The following is a 20473-nucleotide window of genomic DNA, read 5'->3' on the forward strand; positions in this document are numbered from 1 at the left end:
ATTTAAATCTATCAGCATAACTCTCTATTCTCTTCTCCCTTGCCCTGCTTCCTCTTAGATGCATCTCTGCTGTTTGCTTCAAACATTCCTTGTTCCATATTTTTGCCACCCTTAGTTTACTCTGCATTACCTATCTTATGGATGGTCTTGTATTAATAATGTACTGCACTATGGGGTGAATTTCCATAGGGTTTTATTCTGTTGAATAAAGCACCATATCGGTTACACCTTTACCTTTTTTTAATTCAAATGCTTTGTGCTGATACAATAACAAACATTTTTAAGCAAAAAATGCACATGAATCCATTACACCAAGTCAATATTGATAATCTTTACAAACATTGCCTTTTTACAGACAGAGTGTGCTATTCAAAGTACATGCCCAATAATTTTCAACCTTGTTAAAAAATAATCCAATCTTCATAGATTACACCTGTTTTGATGTAGGTTGTTTCTCATTGAAGTTAGTTTGTGTAACTAATATTGTTTTCATATGTTCTGTCAGAATAAAAGTGGGGTTTGTCAGCCCCGAATTAATTAATATTCTGATGATCAGTGGATTTCTCTGGGTCCAAGGCAGGATGCATAGATTCTCCGAGCACTGAAAACATCAGAATATTGCAGGGCATACACAGGGAAGTATATGATTGTATCTCTAATGTTATGATGTGAAGGCACTTATGTGTGCATATCTGTGAACTCAAGTTATGCATGTTTAATAGTTTATTACCTGGGGTATGTGTTCCAAGCCCTTGCTTGCCCCTTATCTTGTCCATGCCCTGAGGATATGGAGTGCATATCTGTACATGCATGGGCTCCAAACTACTTAATGTTCACTGTAAACTTGTGACTTAATGTGCCTTTCCGCGGACTCTGAATAGTGTCTCCACAGAGCTCAAAGATTGTCCAGTTATTCCAGATTTAACCTCCAGTGTTATGTTCCACAGAGTAATAGGACCCTGTCCTCATTACTTTTCACTCAGCAGTGACAATAATCAAGAAATCTTTAAATTTTTACAGTGCCTTTTGTGACTTCAGAACATTTCAAAGTGAAGTACTTTTTGAAGTGCAGTTACTGAAGTGCAGGAAACAGATTGGCTAGTTTTCAAACTACAACCCCCACAAGCCCTAATATGAAAATAACTTGCTAACCTTTTATTTTACTTAAGTTGATTAAGCCAAGCGAGAATTACCACTTTGCACTAAAATGGACTTTGTTTTTGTTCTAAATGTGTTTTCTTGTAAAAATTGTGTAAAATTTATGTTTAATTATGTTTTACTTGTGAATGCTGCTTATGTGATGCTATGTGCCTATGATGCTGCTGCAGGTAAGTTTTTTCATTGCACCTGTGCATACATGTACTGTGCATATGACAATAAACTCGACTTTGAACTCTCTGCCCCTCATAGCACTGCCATGGGATCTTTTACATCCCAGCTGAAAACCAGACAGGACCTTGGATTGATGTTTCAACTTAAAAACATCTTTAGCAGTGAAGCGATCCCTTGTTGCTGCTCTAGAACAACAAAAAAAACATTTTGATGCTTAAGCACAGAGTGAGGTTATGATCTGAAATTCACTGCCTAGGCAGGTCGTGATATTGGAGTCAACGTGGATTTTCAGATGGGAACTGGATAGGTTCTTGAGGAAAATAATTTGCAGGGCTACAGGGTAAGAGCAGGGGAAATGGGACCGAATAGGTTCCTGTACAAGAGACTCAGTGGGCTGATTGACCTTCTCTTAGCCTTGTGTGGGACCTGCTTCCCAAAACTGCTGACTCAGGAGTGAGAGCACCATCAATGGGTCACTAGTAAATTACACATTAGAGTAATCAAATTATCTTCTTTAATGCTTGGGACAGTAACTACTTGCAATTTGGTGGAAGGATTGTTGTTGGAAAAAAAATAACTCAAAATACTCAGCATCATCTGCAGAAAGAGAAGTCAGTACAATGATGCTTTAGTGATGGCATTTTTCTTAAGGAATATTTCTTCATTTAAAATGAAACCAGAGCAAGGGAAAGGAGAAGGGAATGTTGGGAAAATAATTCTCCTGTAAACTGTTTGGACAGAGAACAGGAGCCAGTTGAGTGATGGAAGTGTCGTCAGCAGGAGAAAAATTTCTCCTTGTTCACTGGGTCTAAATGCAAGTATGAGCATCAGATGTACAATGTGCTCAGCTCCAGGAATTAAAATCCAGTCAAGTCAATGGAAGCAAATCAAGTGACCAACATTTAGAACTCCTCCAAAAGGAGGCATATAAATGTAACAAAAATAATTACAAGGCAAATGGGTATTTTTTCTCTCCTTGGTCAAATGTTTTATGAATTCCAGCAACCAACCTGAGGCATTTCAACAGAGTCAATTGAATCATAAGAGACTCAAAATGTTGACTGTCCTGTGCAATAATTGCCAAAGGGCTACCGAATGAGGGAGGATCGGTTAAAACTAATGCCTTTTCTTTCAATCTCAGTCTCCTGAGGTTTTGCTCTCATAAGCTTTTCCATAACAGTCTACCTTCAGTCAAGAAAGGTTTAACAGCGTTGATGAACAGAGGGATCTTGGGGTCCAGGTACATGCTTCCCTAAAAGTGGCGCACAGGTAGATAGGGTGGCAAAGAAGGCATATGGCATGCTTTATGTCATTAGTTGAGGGCATTGATTTCAAGAGCCAAGAAGTTATGTTACAGCTCTATAAAACTCAAGTTAGGCCATATTTAGAGTATTGCGTTCAATTCTGGTTGCCTCATTATAGGTTGTGGAGGCTTTGGAGAGGGTGCAGAGGAGGTTTACCAGGACGCTGCCTGGTTTGGAGGACATGTGCTATGAGGAGAGGTTGGACAAGCTGGCGCTGTTTTCTCTAGAGCGGAGGAGGCTGAGGGGAGATTTGACAGAAGTTTATAAAATTATGCAAGGCATAGATAGACAGCTGTTATCTTTTTCCCAGGATTGAAATGTCTAGTACTAGAGGACATGGATTTAAGGTGAGAGTACAAAGGAGATGTGCGAGGCAAGTTTTTTTTTAAACACAGTGAGTGGTGGGTGCTGGTAATGTGCTGCCAGGGGTGAGGGTGGAGGCAGATAGCATAGGAGCATTTAAGATACTCTTAGATAGGCACAGGAATATGCCGAGAAGAGAGGGATGTGGTCAATGTGCAGAGAAGAGGGATTAGATTAATTAGGTCATCGGTTTAATTCATTTGGCACAACATCATGGGCCAAAGGGCCTGTCCTGTGCTGTACTGTTTTATGTAAGAACTTGGTTGAAAGCATTATTCAGTGTAACTTACTAAAAGATACAGGAATCAAAGTCAAAATACTGCAGGTGCTGGAAATCTGAAATAAAATTGGTGAAGGTGGAAATATTCAGCGGGTTAGGCAGCATTTGTGGATGGAGAAACAAAATTAACATAACTCTGTTTCTCATGGAGTTATACTGGATGGAAACACGCCCTTCAGCCCACCGAGCCTGCTCTGACCATCAAACACCCATCTGCACTAGTTCCACTTTATTCTTCCGGATACTCCCAACAATCTTTCCCCATATTCTGCTACTACCACTACACTCACCTACATGCTAGGGGCAATTTACAGTGGTCATATATACACTGCATATACTTGAGATGTGGGAAGAAACTGGATCAACCAGGGAAAAACCCATATGGTTTCATGGAAAACATGCAAACTCCACACAGACAGGACTGGAGGTCAGGATCGAACCTGGGTCACTGGAGCTGCGAGGCAGCAGCTCTACCAGCTGCACCACACTGTGATGCAGGTAATGATAAGTGGTGCTTCACAGGAAAGGAGCAAAGAAGATTACAGAGGAGGAGGCACATCTGGCTAGTTTTATAAACCACTTCTCAGTGAACTTAAGATATAAGATATTTTTAGTAGTCACATGTACATCGAAATGCACAGTGAAATGCATCGTTTTTGTAGACTGTGCTGGGGCAGCCCGCAAGTGTCGCCACACTTCCGGCGCCAACATAGCATGACCACAACTTCCTAAGCCGTATATCTTTGGAATGTGGGAGGAAACCGGAACACCTGGAGGAAACCCACGCAGACATGGGGAGAACATACAAACTCCTTACAGACAGCAGCGGGAATTAAACCCGGGTCGCTGGCGCTGTAATAGCGTTACGCTAACCGCTACACTACCAGAGCAGCACTGATGGATATACGGGAGTAAACCGTATCTCCATGCAGAGGTAAAGGGACTAAATAAGAGATGGTATAGTTTTCAAAATACATCTAAAAATGATAAGCTATTTCAAGTTTTTTAATGGTTCATTTTTTGAACATAATTATGTGGTGCTACTTAAGCAATAGGACTTATTTATGGGTTGAAGATAATATTAGCCAAATAGACCATGGGTAGGTTACTGACAGGACGGGATAGTTGGTTTTGCAGTCATTTCAGTATTACTCCCCATCAACTTCAATGGGTTTGGTTTAAAACCAGCACTGTCCTTAAACCCTTCAAGTTTCCAGCTAATAGCTTGAGTTAAAATTTCACCCACCTCCCCAGCCCAATATTTCAGCATCGTGAATGATTTAGCCTGTGTCGTGATAACACGTCCAGGAGAAATGGAAGGATGGAGAAGGCGAGGATTGTAAAGGAAGTTGGGAAACAGAAGCTTAAAGAAATTGGTTGCGACAAGAGAATTAACTACACTGGGAGAGAAATTGGTTCTGTGTCATCAACCACCATAAAGCAGGTAATATACCTTAAATCAGGTATTCCATCTGTGCCTTCCCAACTGGGATCTTCTTGGGGGTTGAAGATGAAGGGAAGGGAGAAGGAAAGACAAGCTGGAAACACCATGAAGTATTGCTGTGGAGCTAGAGTGACCCTGTTGGCTCCACATTAAGCCCCATTAATAGTCAGCATGAAGGCCAGAGCAAGCTGTGCGCGCATCACCAGTTTTAGCTAAATTAGGCACTGGCATTAGGGCACTAATTGGCATTTTCGTTAAACCCACTCATAGACTGGGACTTAAATTTCAAGTGTTTGTTTCATAGCACTGAATTATATGGGTGAGAAATTTGCCTTAAAACACTTGTGTAGTGGGTTTAGATTTTTTTATAATAAAATTATTCCAATTTATTCATTACTAATTAATTATCATTTTTGATTACCAATATGGGGTATTGTGATTTCAAATATGATTTAATACAATGTACTTAGTAGTATTTTAACTCCTTTCTGATTCATGTACTCTGTATTTTCTTTGTGGAATTAATAATAATATTGTAAAGAGAAAATACTTGTGGCATACATGCAGTATTACACCTTGTTGTACTTCAGTTTGGAAATCCAGTAGTATTGACATCAACAGAATTAGTTACATAAGGGGAGCATAATTTTCATATGCTTCCACCTCACCTGTTCCATGCATGTGTCTGGGACTGAGTCCAGCAATTTTTTTCTTTTGTTCATATTATGAAGACAACATACAAAAAGGGGGAGTTACAGTGATTTGCCAACAACATTTCAACAGGTTTTTAAACAAGTCTATATACAGAAAGGAGCAGAGCTGAAATCTTAAATCAGCTTCCCACACAGACTGCCGTGGCAAAAGGGAAGCAATTTATTGATGCTGTAAAAAGTCCTTCAGTAACTTGGGTAGCTGCAGCTGTGGAATGTGCTGTAGGCGTGGTCTTCCAAGACAATTTCTAACACACAAGCGACACAGCTGGCAGAGGGAGCTTGGTGTTGCTGCAATTGAAGCAAGTGGAGATAAAACAGCAGCCAGAAAAAAATAAATGGTCAGACATTTCTCAACTCACATCATTGCAGTTATTTAACACTGAAAATATTCCAGAGCCTCTTGGGAATGCATGGGATTATAATACTCAATTTAAATCATTGTATCTTTGTGGTCATGCCTTCAACTGGCAAGGTGCTAACTTCTGGAAGTCATTTATATATCCTTCCATTCCTTTTTTTTATTAAGAACCTCCATCTTCATCAACTTCCTCCTGAGATTCCCACCAGGACAGACGCCAACCTACAGGCACTTCAATTCATGAAATGGCTGAAAGCACTGGATAGAGCAAAGGATACGTGACCAGTTGTAGTCATGAAGAACTGCACTGCAGAACCACCCTGTACCCTTAGCTAAGCTATTCCATCCATCTGAAAATTTGGAAAATTGTCCTGATAGGTCCTGTTCACACAAAGCAGGGCAAACCCAATCTGGCTAATTACTACCCAATTGATCTATTATCAATCACTAGCATAGTGATAGAAGCTTTTGTTGACAGTTCTATCAAGTGGTATACCCACTGATACCCAATTTGCCAGGTTTTACCAGGTTTACATCACTGAGTTCCAGATCTCACCGTAGCCTTGGACTAAATATGGACTAAAGAGGTAGATTATAGAGGGGTGGTGAGAGTGACAGTTCTTGGCATCAGGGCAACATTTGAGTAAGGGTGGCATCACTGCATCCTGGAAAACATGATTTCAATTGGCATCAAAAGGAAAACACTCCAGTAGTTGGAGCCATACCTCACACAAATGAAGATGGCTGTGGTTGTCAGAGGTTATCAGAGGTCAACATCCCAGCTCCAGGACATTTCTACAGGTAGTGTTCTAGAGAGTCATAGAGTCATACAGCGAAGAAATGGGCCCTTTGACCCACCAGGTCCACACTGTTCATCCAGTACACATCCATACTAAACCCATTTACCAGCACTTGGTCCATAGCATTCTGTACCTTGGTGATTCAAGTCCTCATGTTGGCCAAATAATTGAAGAGCAAACCCAATGTTATGACCTGTAACCAGTTCTCTGGCCTCTCATACCCTTCCTGTTTGTAGGTGTGTGAAACAAATAAGATGACCTAGATTAAAATGAATGAACACCAGCCTTGTTCTTCCACTTGGTAATAACATCAAGACCCAAGAATCAGGTTGAGAGCCAGATTATCTTCTGTTTCTGGATAGATACATTAACATTGGAGGAGGAGATCATCTGACCACCGCCCTGCCTCTTTGAAAGACTCCCAACTCTTCACCCACAGCTCCACAAATTTCCCTTCTTTTGAATATGTTCAATTCCAATTTGCAAGTTACTAACTTGAATATGCTTCCAACATAAGAACATAGAAGCAGGAGTAGGGTACTCTGTCTCTCAAGCCTGCCCCACCATCCAATATGATCATGGCTGACCTGTCCCAGGCACCATCACCTCCACTGCACCATTTCCCAGAGATTTTAATTCACTGATCTTTCAAAAACAAAACCAATTTTCTCTTTAAATACCTCCTGTTATCTAGCTACCACAATTCTTCAGGGCAGAGAATTCCAGAGATTTAATACTCATTGCGAGAAGAAGTTCCTACATACCTTAGTTTTAAATGACTGCCCCCTAATCTTGTAACTATGCTCCCTCATTCAAGATCCTGCCACTAGTAGAACCATCTTGATGTCGACCCTGTTGTGACCCCCAAGGATCTTATATGTTTCAGTAAATTCGCCCCACGTTCCTATACACCAAAGAGTATAGATAATAACATTGCACTCTATATGAAGAACATTGATTGTGGTGAGGTATGACAGTGTAGTAGTTGCTACTGGGATAGCAATAAGTCTGGACCTTTGCTCCAGAGACTTGTGTTAGAATCCCACATGGCAGCGGGGGAGTTTAAAATTCAAATAGATCTGGAATTGAAAAGAAACCCAATCTCTTGAAGGAAAGAGATCCATGACAAAACCATGAAATTACTGATTGTCACAGATCTCTTTCCTTCAAGGAAAACAATCATCTATCTTTATTCATTCTGGACTATATGTAACTCCACCAATTTGGTCAGATTTTAACCGTCTCCTCTGTTCAAGAACCATTAGGAATGAAAAATAAAAGTGCTGGAATTGCCAGTGGCATCCAATCCTGTGCATGAATGAAAGAAACACTAGTTCCTAGAAATTCTCATATGGAGTGTCGGAACAGCATTGAATTACAATCATCGCCCTGCTTTTTGATTTTGTAAACTCAAGCACTTTACCTTCATAATGCAGCAGCAATCTATCTACCGAACTACTGGCGACAGCAACGTCGATGGGCCGCTCGCCTTCAGCATTTCTGGCACGGACTTCTGCTCCAAAGTCAAGCAGCAACATAACAATATCTGGGTTAGACTGCCGAGCAGCAGCATGTAAGGGTGTCTCCAGATGTTTACCTTTCTGGACATTGGCTCCTGCAGTTGGGACACAAAACACCACGTGACATGACAATTTAATTTTATTTGAATGCCATAAACTGAGATTATGAAGCATCTTTCCAAAATATAGGTTGGCCTAAAGCTCTGTACAGCTAATTAAACACAATTGAATTGTTGTTGCCGATTTAGAAAAGTTTGCTATCGATTTATATAGCTGAAGTTCTGACAAAATGCAAGTAGTTTGATTTATATAGAATGCAAATCTTGAACATCACAGATGCTATACAGTCTATCAAGTACATCTAGAATATTCTAACATGTGTAGTATGACAACTAATGTCCCACCATCAGCAATTTGATAAAAGACCAAATAATTAATAGAGTCAGTCAGCACGGAAACAAGCCCTTCAGTGCACTGAGTTCATGCCAACCATCAAGCACCCATTTACACTAATCTTATTCTCTCCACAGTACCACCAACTCCCTCCACATTTTACCACTCACTTACAAACTAGAGGCAATTTACAGTGGCTAATTAACCTAGTAACCCACGGGTCCTTTGGTACCCAGAGGAAGCCCACAGGATCGCAGGGAGAATGTGCAAACTCCACAGAGGCAGCACTGGAGGTCAGGATTGAACCTGAGTCACTGGAGCTGTGAGGCAGCAGCTCTACTGCTGTAGTTGCTGTATCTAGTTGACTGAGGTATAGGCTTTCCCCAGGACACCAGGGATAACAGCCCTGCTCTTCATCAAAATCCCTGGAATGCTGAGCAGGCAGAAGAAGCCTTGGTTTAACACTCCACCTGAAAGGTGTCACCTCCAAAATGTCAACCTGGATTTTGTGTTATGACTTAACAGACTGTCCATGGGATCTGAGCTTCTGTGGTGAAGCTTTGGTGAAGCCATACTGTGTACCGTGTTCCCATTGACAGTTAAAGAGTACGACCACTTTCTTACTTATTACAACATGGAAAGAGGTCATTCCGTCCATCAGGTCTGTGCCAGCTCCCAAAAGAGCAAACCCACCAGTCCCATTCCCACTTCTGTTTCTCTGTAGCCCTGCAACTTACACTTTTTAACATGCCCATCAACTCCCCTTTGATTTTTCTGCCACTTGTCCACACTAAAGATAATTTACAGTTGCCAATTAACTACCAGCACATTTTTGGGATGTGGGAGGAAACTACAGCATGCGGCAGAAATGCAGTCACAGGGGCAACGTGTAAACTCCACATAGACAAGACTGGAGGTCAGGATTAAACCCTACTCCCTGGAGCTGTGAGGCTGCTTCAATCCTTCATTGTCAACTTCAATATAGTTAGATAGGAACAGGTTATTTAACTGCCCAATCCTGTTCTACATTTCAGTAAGATCATGACTGATCTATGACCTATTCAATATGCTTGTTTATTCCCCATACCAAAGTCAGGTTAAAAATTTCTCCAAACTCAGTGTTTTTGGTTGATAAAAAGATGTCTATCACCACGTCTTCAGTGAATGTTTCCTAGCTCTTCAATGCCAAGTTTCCTGCATTACAGGGTATGTCTAAGTAGCCAATCAGTCTTTTACAGAATGTCATCTTAAAAACTAAAACAATTTTTTTCAAAAATTTATGGATAAAGAAGCCTAGAGCTATTTGTGATGGCCAAACAAGATAGTTCCAAACAGGGAATTCAGGAATAACCACCCCGAGAGTGGATAGAAGGTGCAATCCAGAGTGACAACTGGGTGGGACAAAGTGCAGGAAAGCAAAGAGAAAAGTCAAAAAAACTGCAGATGCTGGAAATCTGACACATAAACAGAAAATGCTCGAAATGGCTGTGAAAGCTTAACACATTTTCTCTTTCCACAGCTGCTGCCTGACCTGCTGAGAGTTTCCTGTTTTTATTGAAGGAAAGGGAGGATATGATGAGAGGGTTAGATAAAGATAATCACTAATTAGAAGTTACCTACTTGTAACTTTCTTGACATTGAACTTTAAATAGATATAAATTTGGGGACAATTGCAGTAAATATTGAAGAGCAGAATAATTCCTGCAATGTACCCTTCAAGAAATCAATATTTTAAATGAGAAGAGAGAACATAAAATACATGTAAAGATAACAAGTAAATATTTTCCACAATCCCACTACACACACACACACGCACACATGCACACACACACGCACACCCACACACACACAGTCACGACTTCCTAACCCCTCCCACTCCACTGCCACTACCTACTATAGACTTGCCAAGTAAATTCTAAATGTTATGTCACTGTGAAAGGTCTCACCTGCATGGAGCAGTTTCTTAATACAAAAATACTGCTGATGGATACAGGCTACATACAGAGGCGTTCCCTGATGAGAGATGTCCAGATCTATGTCAACACCCCAGGAGATCAACACTTGAATGCATTCACTGTGACCTAGTTACAACATCAGAAATTTAGCAAAGCATCAGACAAAATTAAGTTACAATTGGTTAATTTTATGAAATTATTACTTGCTCAGATATGTTTATTTCAAAGACACTTTTTTACAGTTCAAACTCAGTCACAGGGAGAATGTGTAAATTCCACACATACAGCACCAGAGGTCGGGTTTGAACCCAGGTCATCGGAGCAGTGAGGTCGCACCTCTGACAGCTCTGTCACTGTGCTGTCCATAACAGTATTCAACAACATATTGTGCAAACACTTCATGCTCTCACTGAGTACTGCGACCGTGCAATAATGTGAGGACACTTAAATTATTCTCAGGCACACAGCAAAGGTCAGAGTGCCAGGATTAGTAGCCTGGCCTCTCACCCTTGAATCACCCTTTAGAGAAATGGCTGGCATGTTACCAAGTTCCAGCTGGGGCATTGAATAACCTTTCCTTGAAAGTGCTTCTGCCGAAGTTCCAGAGAAACCCTAATGTGCTATTCTTATAAGATAAGGTAGATGGACCAAGGTGAAAACATCCTTTATAAGATTAATTAGTCGATGAGGCTTCAGAATGAACAACCTATTTAAAACACATTTCTGATGAAAGTTCCTTGACATGGAGATTTATTTCTATTTCTCTCTCCCTGAGTGTTTCCAAGATGTTCCTGTGTTTATTTCTTATTTGCACAGTCTGAGGTCTTCTGGATTTGCTTTATAAAAGGAAAAGTGCTGGTGTGAATTGAGGAGTGACTGACCTTTGCTTGATGCCTCATGTATGGCTGAAGCCCAACAGTCCTGGCTTTGTAACTTAGCACCATTCTGCAACACAAGCTCTGCACAATTTGCGCTTCCACTGGAACATGCGTTGAACAGCGGTGTCACCCCATCGATAGTGGTGGCATTGACCTAAAAATTAATAACATTTGCAGGATGTTAGTTATACATTATCTTGGGGAGATATTCTGTCTGAATAAACAGATCAGAGTTAAATATAACAATCCAATTGGTTGACTTGGATAAAAGAAAAAGAAAGACTTGCATCTATATAGCACATTGCACATTATTTTCAGGATGTCCCACAGAACTTCACAACCAATTAGGTATGTTTGCTTAAAATACAGTCACTGTTGCAATTTTAGAAATATGGTAGCCAATTTACACAAGGCAAGCTCTGACAATCATCAGAGACATTGTCTGTTTTAGTAACATTGAATGAAGGATAAATGGCAGGGGTAACTCAGCTACATTTTGAAATAAAGCCATGGTATCTTTTGTTTCCACTCCAGCGGACAGATCAGGCCTCAGTTTAGAAGTACATCTGAAAGATACCTCTGATGGTGTAGCACTCTTTAGTACTGTACTAGGTGCTGGCCTAGATTTTGTGTGTTCCTATTTTTACATTGTCTCAGAGGTAAAGAAGCTGCCTACTAAACACGGCAACATTTGGCATTGTAAATACACTGCCCAAAAAGCTGCACAGAGCAGACCGATCTCACTCATGGAGCTACTGGATTGGAACTTCCTGCAGAAACTGTCAGAGTTCCTCACAGAACATCTACTCCCCAGCTATCTCTAACCAACTGATCTAAAGTATGAATTATGTGGTTCATTTACGCAGGATTGGTACAGGACGTGCAGGAATGTCATTTCACATGCACCTTGTCCCATAATACTGACTGGAATACTGCCAGGGTACACAGTGTGCAACATGCTGGATTGTATCAATGTCAAAGGATATCAAGAGCAGTGGGGCAAAGACATGCATTAGCAAGGTTTCATTCAATGGAATGAAGTTCCAGCTTTGGAACTGATGCGAATAAGATCCTGTGAAGCAAGGTGGTCCAGAGAGCTGCATTCTAGTGAAGGGTAGTTCCTGAATGGGCAGGCACGATAGCGTAGCGGTTAGCGTAACACTATTACAGTGCCAGTGACCCAGGTTCAATTCCGGCTGCTGTCTGTAGGGAGTTTGTACATTCTCCCCGTGTCTGCGTGGGTTTCCTCCAGGTGCTCCGGTTTCCTCCCACATTCCAAAGACGTATGGGTTAGGAAGTTGTGGGCATGCTATGTTGGTGCTGGAAGCGTGGCGACACTTGCGGGCTGCCCCAGAACACTACGCAAAAGATGCATTTCACTGTGTGTTTCAATATACATGTGACTAATAAAGAAATCTTATCTTATGAGTGGAGGCAGCCAAAAAACTGATCTGCACATAAAACTTAACCTTACAATATGTGTAAAGTTAAGGGTCCTACAAGTTATCCCTCATGCCTACACATTGCCTTTTAGCTCTGCCTCAATCTTAAAATTCTCATCCTCGTTCTCAGCCCATGACATCTCTGTAAACTCCTCCACCCTCTGGAAGCTCTCTGCTTCTCCTGTTCTGGCCCCACAACCATGGCTGAGCTTAATTACCTTTGATAGCCATCAGCGGCTAAGGTCCCAGCTCTGGATTCCCTCTTTCAGTCACTCCTGTAAACCTATCTCAGTCACACCTATAGTCACCTGCCCTAATATTCCCTTAAGTAATCTGTGTCATATTTTTGATAATCTTCTTGAGAAGTTCCTAAGATGACTTCCTGTATTGAAGATGTTTCATGGCCCTTGCACCTTATTTGTCTACCTGCACTGCACTTCCTCTGTAAAGGTAACACTATATTTTGCATTCTGTTATTGCTTTTCCTTTTGTACTGTCTCAGTGTTCTTATGTTTGGAATGATCTATCTGGATGGCAGGCAAAACAAAGCTTTTCACTGTATCTCAATGCATGTGACAATAATAAACCAATTATCAATTATACAAGTACAAAGTTTTTTTGTAACATCTTTCCAAGTGTTGGAAGTTCCAAGATTTCTTAGTATTAGAGTCATGTCAAATCCAACATGTCAAGTTACTTACATTGGCACCAGCTTCTATTAAGGCTTTGGCACATGCTACATGGTTCCCTAGACATGCATCATGAAGTGGAGAAACGTGGTCTATTGTCAGTGTATTGGCACTGTGACCCTGAATGCACAACAGATGGGACAATGATACAATCAGAATGTTAAGATGGATCCATAGATAAATCACAAAACCAATTAACATTTTTTTTCCATAACTTAATCTTTGAAGTCTCCAGTTGAAGAGAACTCTCTCTCCTATCACCCGACATTAACCATATAACACCTCTAAGGGAAGAGCTGCCTTTTATGAGTTATTATCTCCTCTTGCTATAGAGATTTTGAATAAAAACAGGAAGTGCTGGAGATGCTCAGCGGCTCAGGCAGCAGCTGTGAAGGGAGAAACAGGGTTAACATTTCAGGCAAAGGACACTGTATCTTTAAACATGTCTTGTGAATTAAGACTGATCTTCAGGGAGAACTTCTGGTGACATTCCCAGCCTTTTGTTTATGGTCCAATACATCCTCAGCATCAAAGTCAGTCAGAGAAAACAATAGTCCAACAAGTAGGAGTTGGACAGCATGAGAGAGTGATAAACAAAGTCTTTCTTCTAACATACTTTCTTTTCAAAGTAAACAGAGACAGAAAGAAAAAAACTTGCATTTGCATAGAGCCTTTCATGACTTCAGCCTATCCCAAAGTGCTTTACAGTCAACAAAGTATGTTTTGGGGTCTGGTCATCACTGTAATGTGGGAAATACGACAGGAAATTTGTGCACAGCAAGCTTCCACAAACACCAGTGTTGTAATTAATTTTCTCTCCCTTTCTCTCTAACTTCCCTCATTAATCTATCAACCTGACAGCTTCATCAACAGACAGTCCTCACCACTCCCCCTCTCTTCTTTGTACTGGCCACCTCCCCTCTCCACTCTCAGTCCTGATGCAAAACGTCAACAATCCCATTCCTGCCACAGATACTGCTCAACCCGCTGAGTTCCTCCAGCAGAGTGTTTGCAGCTTCATCGATAGTTTATCACTCTGGTAATCCTAGTCCTACCCTATCAGAGATATTCTCTTTGTCCTATCCATCCTATAATTTAAAACTTACTTGGTTCCTTCCTTTCTAAGTTCCAATGAAAACTTTTCAACCTGAAACATTTTCTTTCCATGGATACTGACAGACCTGCTGAATGTTTCCATCATTTTTTATTTTTATTTCAAATTTTCTGTATCTACAGTTTTAGATTTTCATCCAGTGATATAATTCAATCCACTTTAATAATCCTTAATAAGAGATAAAAGGACACCAAGAATGATTTCCCTTGTTCTTCCTCAAAATAACGCCATAGGATCAACAGTTTAGTCCCACTTCATTGGTGGATGGGACTTCAATGTCCTTTCTAAAAGACGGCACTCATAATAATGTAGCATTCCCCTAGTACTGCGTTTGAGGGCCAGCATATATTACACGCCGAGGTCTCTGGATTGGAACTTGAACCTATAGTATGTTTTAGCAAGTATTTGAACAGCAAACCATCTCTGACATTGGAAATGAGGAAGAAGGACTGGGAGAGAGTATTAGCTACAACATCCTCAGAGTTAGGGCTTAAATTTGGAAGCAGTAGGGCAATTGCCTGTCTTATATTTGCTGTTCTCATCTCTCAAGAGTACAAGTTTCACTGAAAGACGCCACTTTTACTGAGCCATTGAAAATTGCCTCTTTCATATTCTTCATGACACTTTGCCCAGTTCCATTAGTTATCTACCCCAGGGTTAGGTTTAAGATAACTTTAAACCTCAGGTAATAGTATAAAATTACATGCAAGCAGAAACATTACTCAGGCATGTAAAGTGTACAAATCCAATAATCAAAAGTTTACAGAATAAAATGTATTAGTCAACACACTATGCACTTACCTGTGCAAGCAAGGTTTTGAGAGACAGAAGGCGTCCTTGACTAGCTGCCTCATGCAAAGGTGAACGGTCAGCCCAAGAACCTGAAAAAAAAGAAAATTATAGGCATAATAGGTAGTTATAAAGGGCATAAGGTTCTGGTGAAGAATTTTCTATTACGTGCTTCAACACCAAAATACTGAAGGTGCTAGAAATCTGGAATATTTAGCAGGTCAGGAAATCACTGTGGTGAGATAAACAGTGTTACTGTTTCTGATCTATAATCCACACGTCAGTCTTTTGTTCCTTTACTTGCCTCATTACCATCCGTTTTTGCCTTCTGCCATCATTCCTATTGTCACATTTTCCAGCCTATCGCAGGCCTTGCCTTTGCCCCACTCCTTTCCTTAGTAACCTGAAACATTAATTCTGTTTTCCTCTATCAATGGAAGTCACCTGGCCTGCTGAATATTTCTGTCAATTTTTGTATTTATTTCTCTTTCATCTTATTCTTACTACTGGGTAATAGGAGCATTGGTTTGACTGAATAAAAATAATTCACAAAACATTCATTCCATATCAGTATAATTCAGTAATTGAAATAAACAAGTAAACAATGTGACAACTTTAATTTTCCATTTTTCTGAACAGTTAGGTTAAGATTTGACAAACCATATCATGTATCAATCATGTGATACATTTTGTAAGGTGTTGGCTTGAGCCTTCAAACAATATATTATTTGTCAAATTAATGTTAATCTTTTCATCAGAGCACTAACTATATCCATGCTGGCATAAATTAATTAATATTATGGTTGAGCTGGATTGAAATATGTAGATAACAATAGATATGTCTCAATAGTCTTCCTACATTCATCAATTAATACTTCATTTTACTTTTTGCATTGTTGTGGGCACAATTGCCCTGAAGATTATGTAAGTGATTATATTTTGAGTTTATTTCTATGCAATCAAGTTGCTTGTTGGCATCATAGAGGAAATTAAAAGGGGTATGTCATTACACCAATGACTTCTAGTAAATTCCATCATATTTTGTGAGGTATAGAACAATCTGTTCCAATAGCTTTCCTTCTTAATGATGGAGTGATTCACCTACATGTTTGCAAAATTATAACATTGACATAAATACTGTAATTTGATCCAAGATTCTACACATCTGCTGGATGAAAGTCTCACAGGAAATGTAGTTTGAAAACAATGCCCCAATATAATACTCTGATCCTCTAGCTCATACTACCCTGAGTACATCTCCCTGGGGAGAATACAGACTTGTCAATTTACCTCTCATATTTTAGTTAATGGTTAGATGCTGACAAAACAGAAGTTGAGTCAACCAATCATTTCCTATCCTCCTTTACAGAGATCAGATCTTACTCAGGGTTACAGAGCAATACAGCATGGATACATGTCCAACCAATCCATGCCAAAGGGCCGACATCCTGTATCTTACTTCCACCAAGTTTGAATATGACACCAAAAGTGGTGATGTGGTGGGAAGGTTATCCAAGATTACAACGGGATCTGGATCAACTGGGAAAATGGGCTAGGGAATGGCAGATGGAATTTAACTCAGACAAGTGTGAAGTGTTGCATTTTGGGAAGTTAAAATCAAGGCAGGACTTACACCGTAAATGGGCACCTGGATAGTGCTGTAGAAAAGAGAGACCGAGGGGTACAGGTACATAGTTCCCTGAAAGTGGAGACACAGGTAGACAGGGTGGTGAAAAAGGTGAATGACATGTTTGCCTTCATCAATCAGAATATTGAGTACAAGAGTTGGGACATCATGTTACAACTGTACCAGACGTTGGTGAGAGCACACTTGGACTATTGTGTGCATTTCTGGTTGCCTGGCTATAGGAAAGATGTCATTAAGCTGAGAAGGGTGCAATAAAGAATCACAAGAATGGTACTGGGACTGGAAGGCTTGAGTTATATGGAGAGACTGTATAGGCTGGGTCTTTTTTCCCTGGAGTGAAGGAGGCTGAGCAGTGATCTTATAGAGATACCTTATATAAAATTATGAGGGGCATAACAAGGTCAATGGTCACAGTCCTTTTTTCCCAGAGTAGGGGACTCTAAAATTAGAGGGCATAGGTTTAAGATGAGAGTGGAAGATTTAAAGGGGACCTAAGGGGTAACTTATTCATACAGAGGGTGGTGGATATGTGCAAGTGGTAGAGGCAGGTACAATTACAATAGTTAAAAGACATTTGGACAAGTGTAAGGATAGAAAAGGTTTGGAGGGATATGGGCCAAATGCAGGCAAATGGGACGAGCTCAGGTAGGGAACCTGGTCTGCATGGATGAGTTGAACCGAAGGGCCTGTTTCCATGCTGTATAACTCTGTAACTCTAATCCCACCCTATACTGATATTTTACTTAAGCTACCAACAAGTAATTTGACCATCAGAACAAAACTCTTCTCAGCCAACATCTCATGTTCATATTTACCATTCCAACAGAGATTGCTGGATAGCAGACGCAGAACAACCTGAATGATGTCCTTTGGCTCAGGGATATTTATGGGGCTGGGATCTTCCTGAAATTTATGGAGAATATTGTACCATGGAGTAAAATATCAAGGTTAGCATCTCAGGTTTTAACATAATCCCATTCAACAAAACATAATAAAAGCAGAAAATAGCAACACAAAATGAACTCAATCATCCACTCTGTGAGATTGTGACTGATCTGCATCTCCACTCCATTTACCCACTTGGCTCCATTTTCCTTAATGCCCCTCGTGGATTAAGAACTGAATGATCTCAGCTTTTCCAAATCTAGTTGACCCCCGGCTTTAACACCTTTCGGATAATGAGGCTTGCACTGATTTCCACAGCTCTTGGTGTGAGAGAGCTTTTCCTGACATCACTATGTTAGAAGGCTCCCAAGTACTGATTCAATGGAGAGTTAACCATAGGCAGCAGTCTGAAACTGGTTCAAGTCAATTTAAAACTTGCTTACTATAAGTTCAGGAACATTTTTGAAAAGTGACCTCAAACCATTTTCAGTTGGAGTTTGACAGGGATAACTATATTAACCTATTGACAACCGACCAGCTCCTCAACATCCATTCCCTCTATATTGCACATTCTCTTTTTCCTTTAGTATTTTCTATGATGAAGTGGAAAATATAATGAACAACTGTGCACACAGAACAAACCTGCATCAATATCCAAGACAACACCAGCTGCATTCCAGACCATAGCATGATCCATCTCTAGTTGGTTCATCTATGGGATTATTCACAGAGGAATATGTTAAGAATTGGGAATTCCCACCACATGCTAACCAGGCCCACAACACAGCAATTTATCACCATTTGGTGCATACAGGCTTCATGCTTTACAAGTACCATTAAACAATCTACTGTCCAGTTTGCAAGAACTCAGCCACCCATGAGGTTTATACAACCAAACAGAGATTGTGACCCATCCCCAGTATTAACAGCAAAATACTAGAGAGCATTTTGCTGAATTCGAACAAAGCTGCCCAATTTTCTCTCATGTTCAATAAAAGCAACTCAGCAATTTTTTTTTTCACATTGTTTAGTCAAACATGTACTGAAGAATAAAAAGTAGCAATGTAAATAGACAGTCAAAGACCTTGAAGGGATAACAAATTTAGAGCAGAAGTGAATATGCATAAATCGGAGCTAAATTCTAAAATCTGGGAGCATCTTCATTGTTTCCTTCGGATAACACGCTTGCTGTTCAAATTAAAATAAAATATTAGATTTGTTAACAATAACAGAATAACAATTCACTCAATGTATGCTTCAGTTAAGTCAAACATTTATGATATAATATGTTGAAGACTTTAAACACTGAATGTTGTCAAGAAGGAAACTTCACAGACACATTACAGCTTGGAGACACAAGAGACTGCAGAAGCTGGAATCTGGATCAACAAACAATCTGTTGGAGGAACTTAGCAGGCTGAGCAGCATCTGTGGGGGGAAAGAAATTGTCGACATTTCAGGTTAAAACCCTGCATCAGGACTAAGAGAGGGGGGGGGGGGGGGGCGGCCAGTATAAAGAGGAGAGCATGAAGAGTGAGTTCCTCCAGCAGATTGTTTGTTGCTCCAAATTACAGCTTGGTATTTGTGGCCCTTAAATAATTCAGTTATAACTCATAATAAATGAACAAACACCACTAAAGGCCTACTTAAAAATCGTTTTTAGCATTTTTTTCACCTATAAAGCTGTGTTACAATACAGTTTATAATGCCAACCATGTATTTTACTTCAAGAATATAATTTTCCAAATGCAGATGTTATACATTTCAGCCAAACACATTTGATATGGACACATAACAGAAGACACCACCCAGGGGATTAAAATACCAATTAGTTCAGATGCCAGTAACACTGGGCACATCCTTTGCCAATTTGGTTGTAATTTATTTTAGAAACAAAAAGTTGTATTCACATAAAGTTGTGATTAATAAGTGAAAATATCTTACGTTGTCAGACAATAATAACCTGTAAACATCCCAAATTGAATGAAAAATATAAAAAACAAGCCCTAGATATTCACTGAATAAGTATTTATTATTGATTTTTGTTTAGAAGTGCTCCAAATCATTAAGGAAGCAACAAATCCTCCACTTCTTGATGATCCAACACAACCTTTTGTCTAAAGCCATGACTCGAATCTGTTTCCAGTCCTGACACAAATAGTTTCAGCGGTAGCAGGCAAGAAATCAACCTTGCACAACGTAGGAGGCAGTTATCACTGCAAGGCCCTTTGCTGTTGTGTCAGCTGCTGGTGCTATATTTAGACAACTGAGCTCATAGAGTTTCGTCTGACAGATCGATTTCATGGCACATGGAGGCCATCACAGAATTCACAGCCTTTTGAAAACAGCATCTACAGCGAGTACGCTGCACAGCTACACAAAGACATGATCAGTTTTATGCATGACTCACTCTCCCCTCAAAGCACTGTATTCAGTACCTAAATCTCCATCTCCCCACGGCACTTCAAACCACTTGTAAGATTTGCAGCTGAAATTCATATCCTGTCAGGAGTTCCGTAAATCCGCTTTCAGCAATACTGAACTCTGGACTCTTTCTGTCAGGGCC

General features: G+C 40.2%; 1 protein-coding gene across 8 annotated transcripts in view; it reads right to left on the minus strand.

The window, feature by feature from the left end:
* Nucleotides 1-209: 209 nt before the first annotated feature.
* The window catches only part of asb5b (ankyrin repeat and SOCS box containing 5b), an 88811-nt gene continuing 68547 nt past the window's right edge, over nucleotides 210-20473 (minus strand). For 5 of the 8 annotated variants that reach the window (XM_052020054.1, XM_052020056.1, XM_052020055.1 and 2 more), the window contains 7 exons: nucleotides 18550-18619; nucleotides 15387-15466; nucleotides 13484-13591; nucleotides 11344-11494; nucleotides 10454-10588; nucleotides 8018-8209; nucleotides 210-5724 (listed from right to left, as the gene is read on the minus strand). In XM_052020054.1, the coding sequence (XP_051876014.1) occupies nucleotides 5597-5724; nucleotides 8018-8209; nucleotides 10454-10588; nucleotides 11344-11494; nucleotides 13484-13591; nucleotides 15387-15466; nucleotides 18550-18619 (864 nt within the window). In that variant the 3' untranslated portion in view covers nucleotides 210-5596. Of the gene's footprint in view, nucleotides 5725-8017; nucleotides 8210-10453; nucleotides 10589-11343; nucleotides 11495-13483; nucleotides 13592-15386; nucleotides 15467-18549; nucleotides 18620-20345; nucleotides 20447-20473 lie in introns of those variants that run through there. The other 3 variants (XM_052020060.1, XM_052020053.1, XM_052020059.1) reach the window with 2 other exon arrangements.

This window comes from Pristis pectinata, chromosome 7 (assembly GCF_009764475.1).
Source record: "Pristis pectinata isolate sPriPec2 chromosome 7, sPriPec2.1.pri, whole genome shotgun sequence".
In the NCBI taxonomy this organism is placed as follows: domain Eukaryota; kingdom Metazoa; phylum Chordata; class Chondrichthyes; order Rhinopristiformes; family Pristidae; genus Pristis; species Pristis pectinata.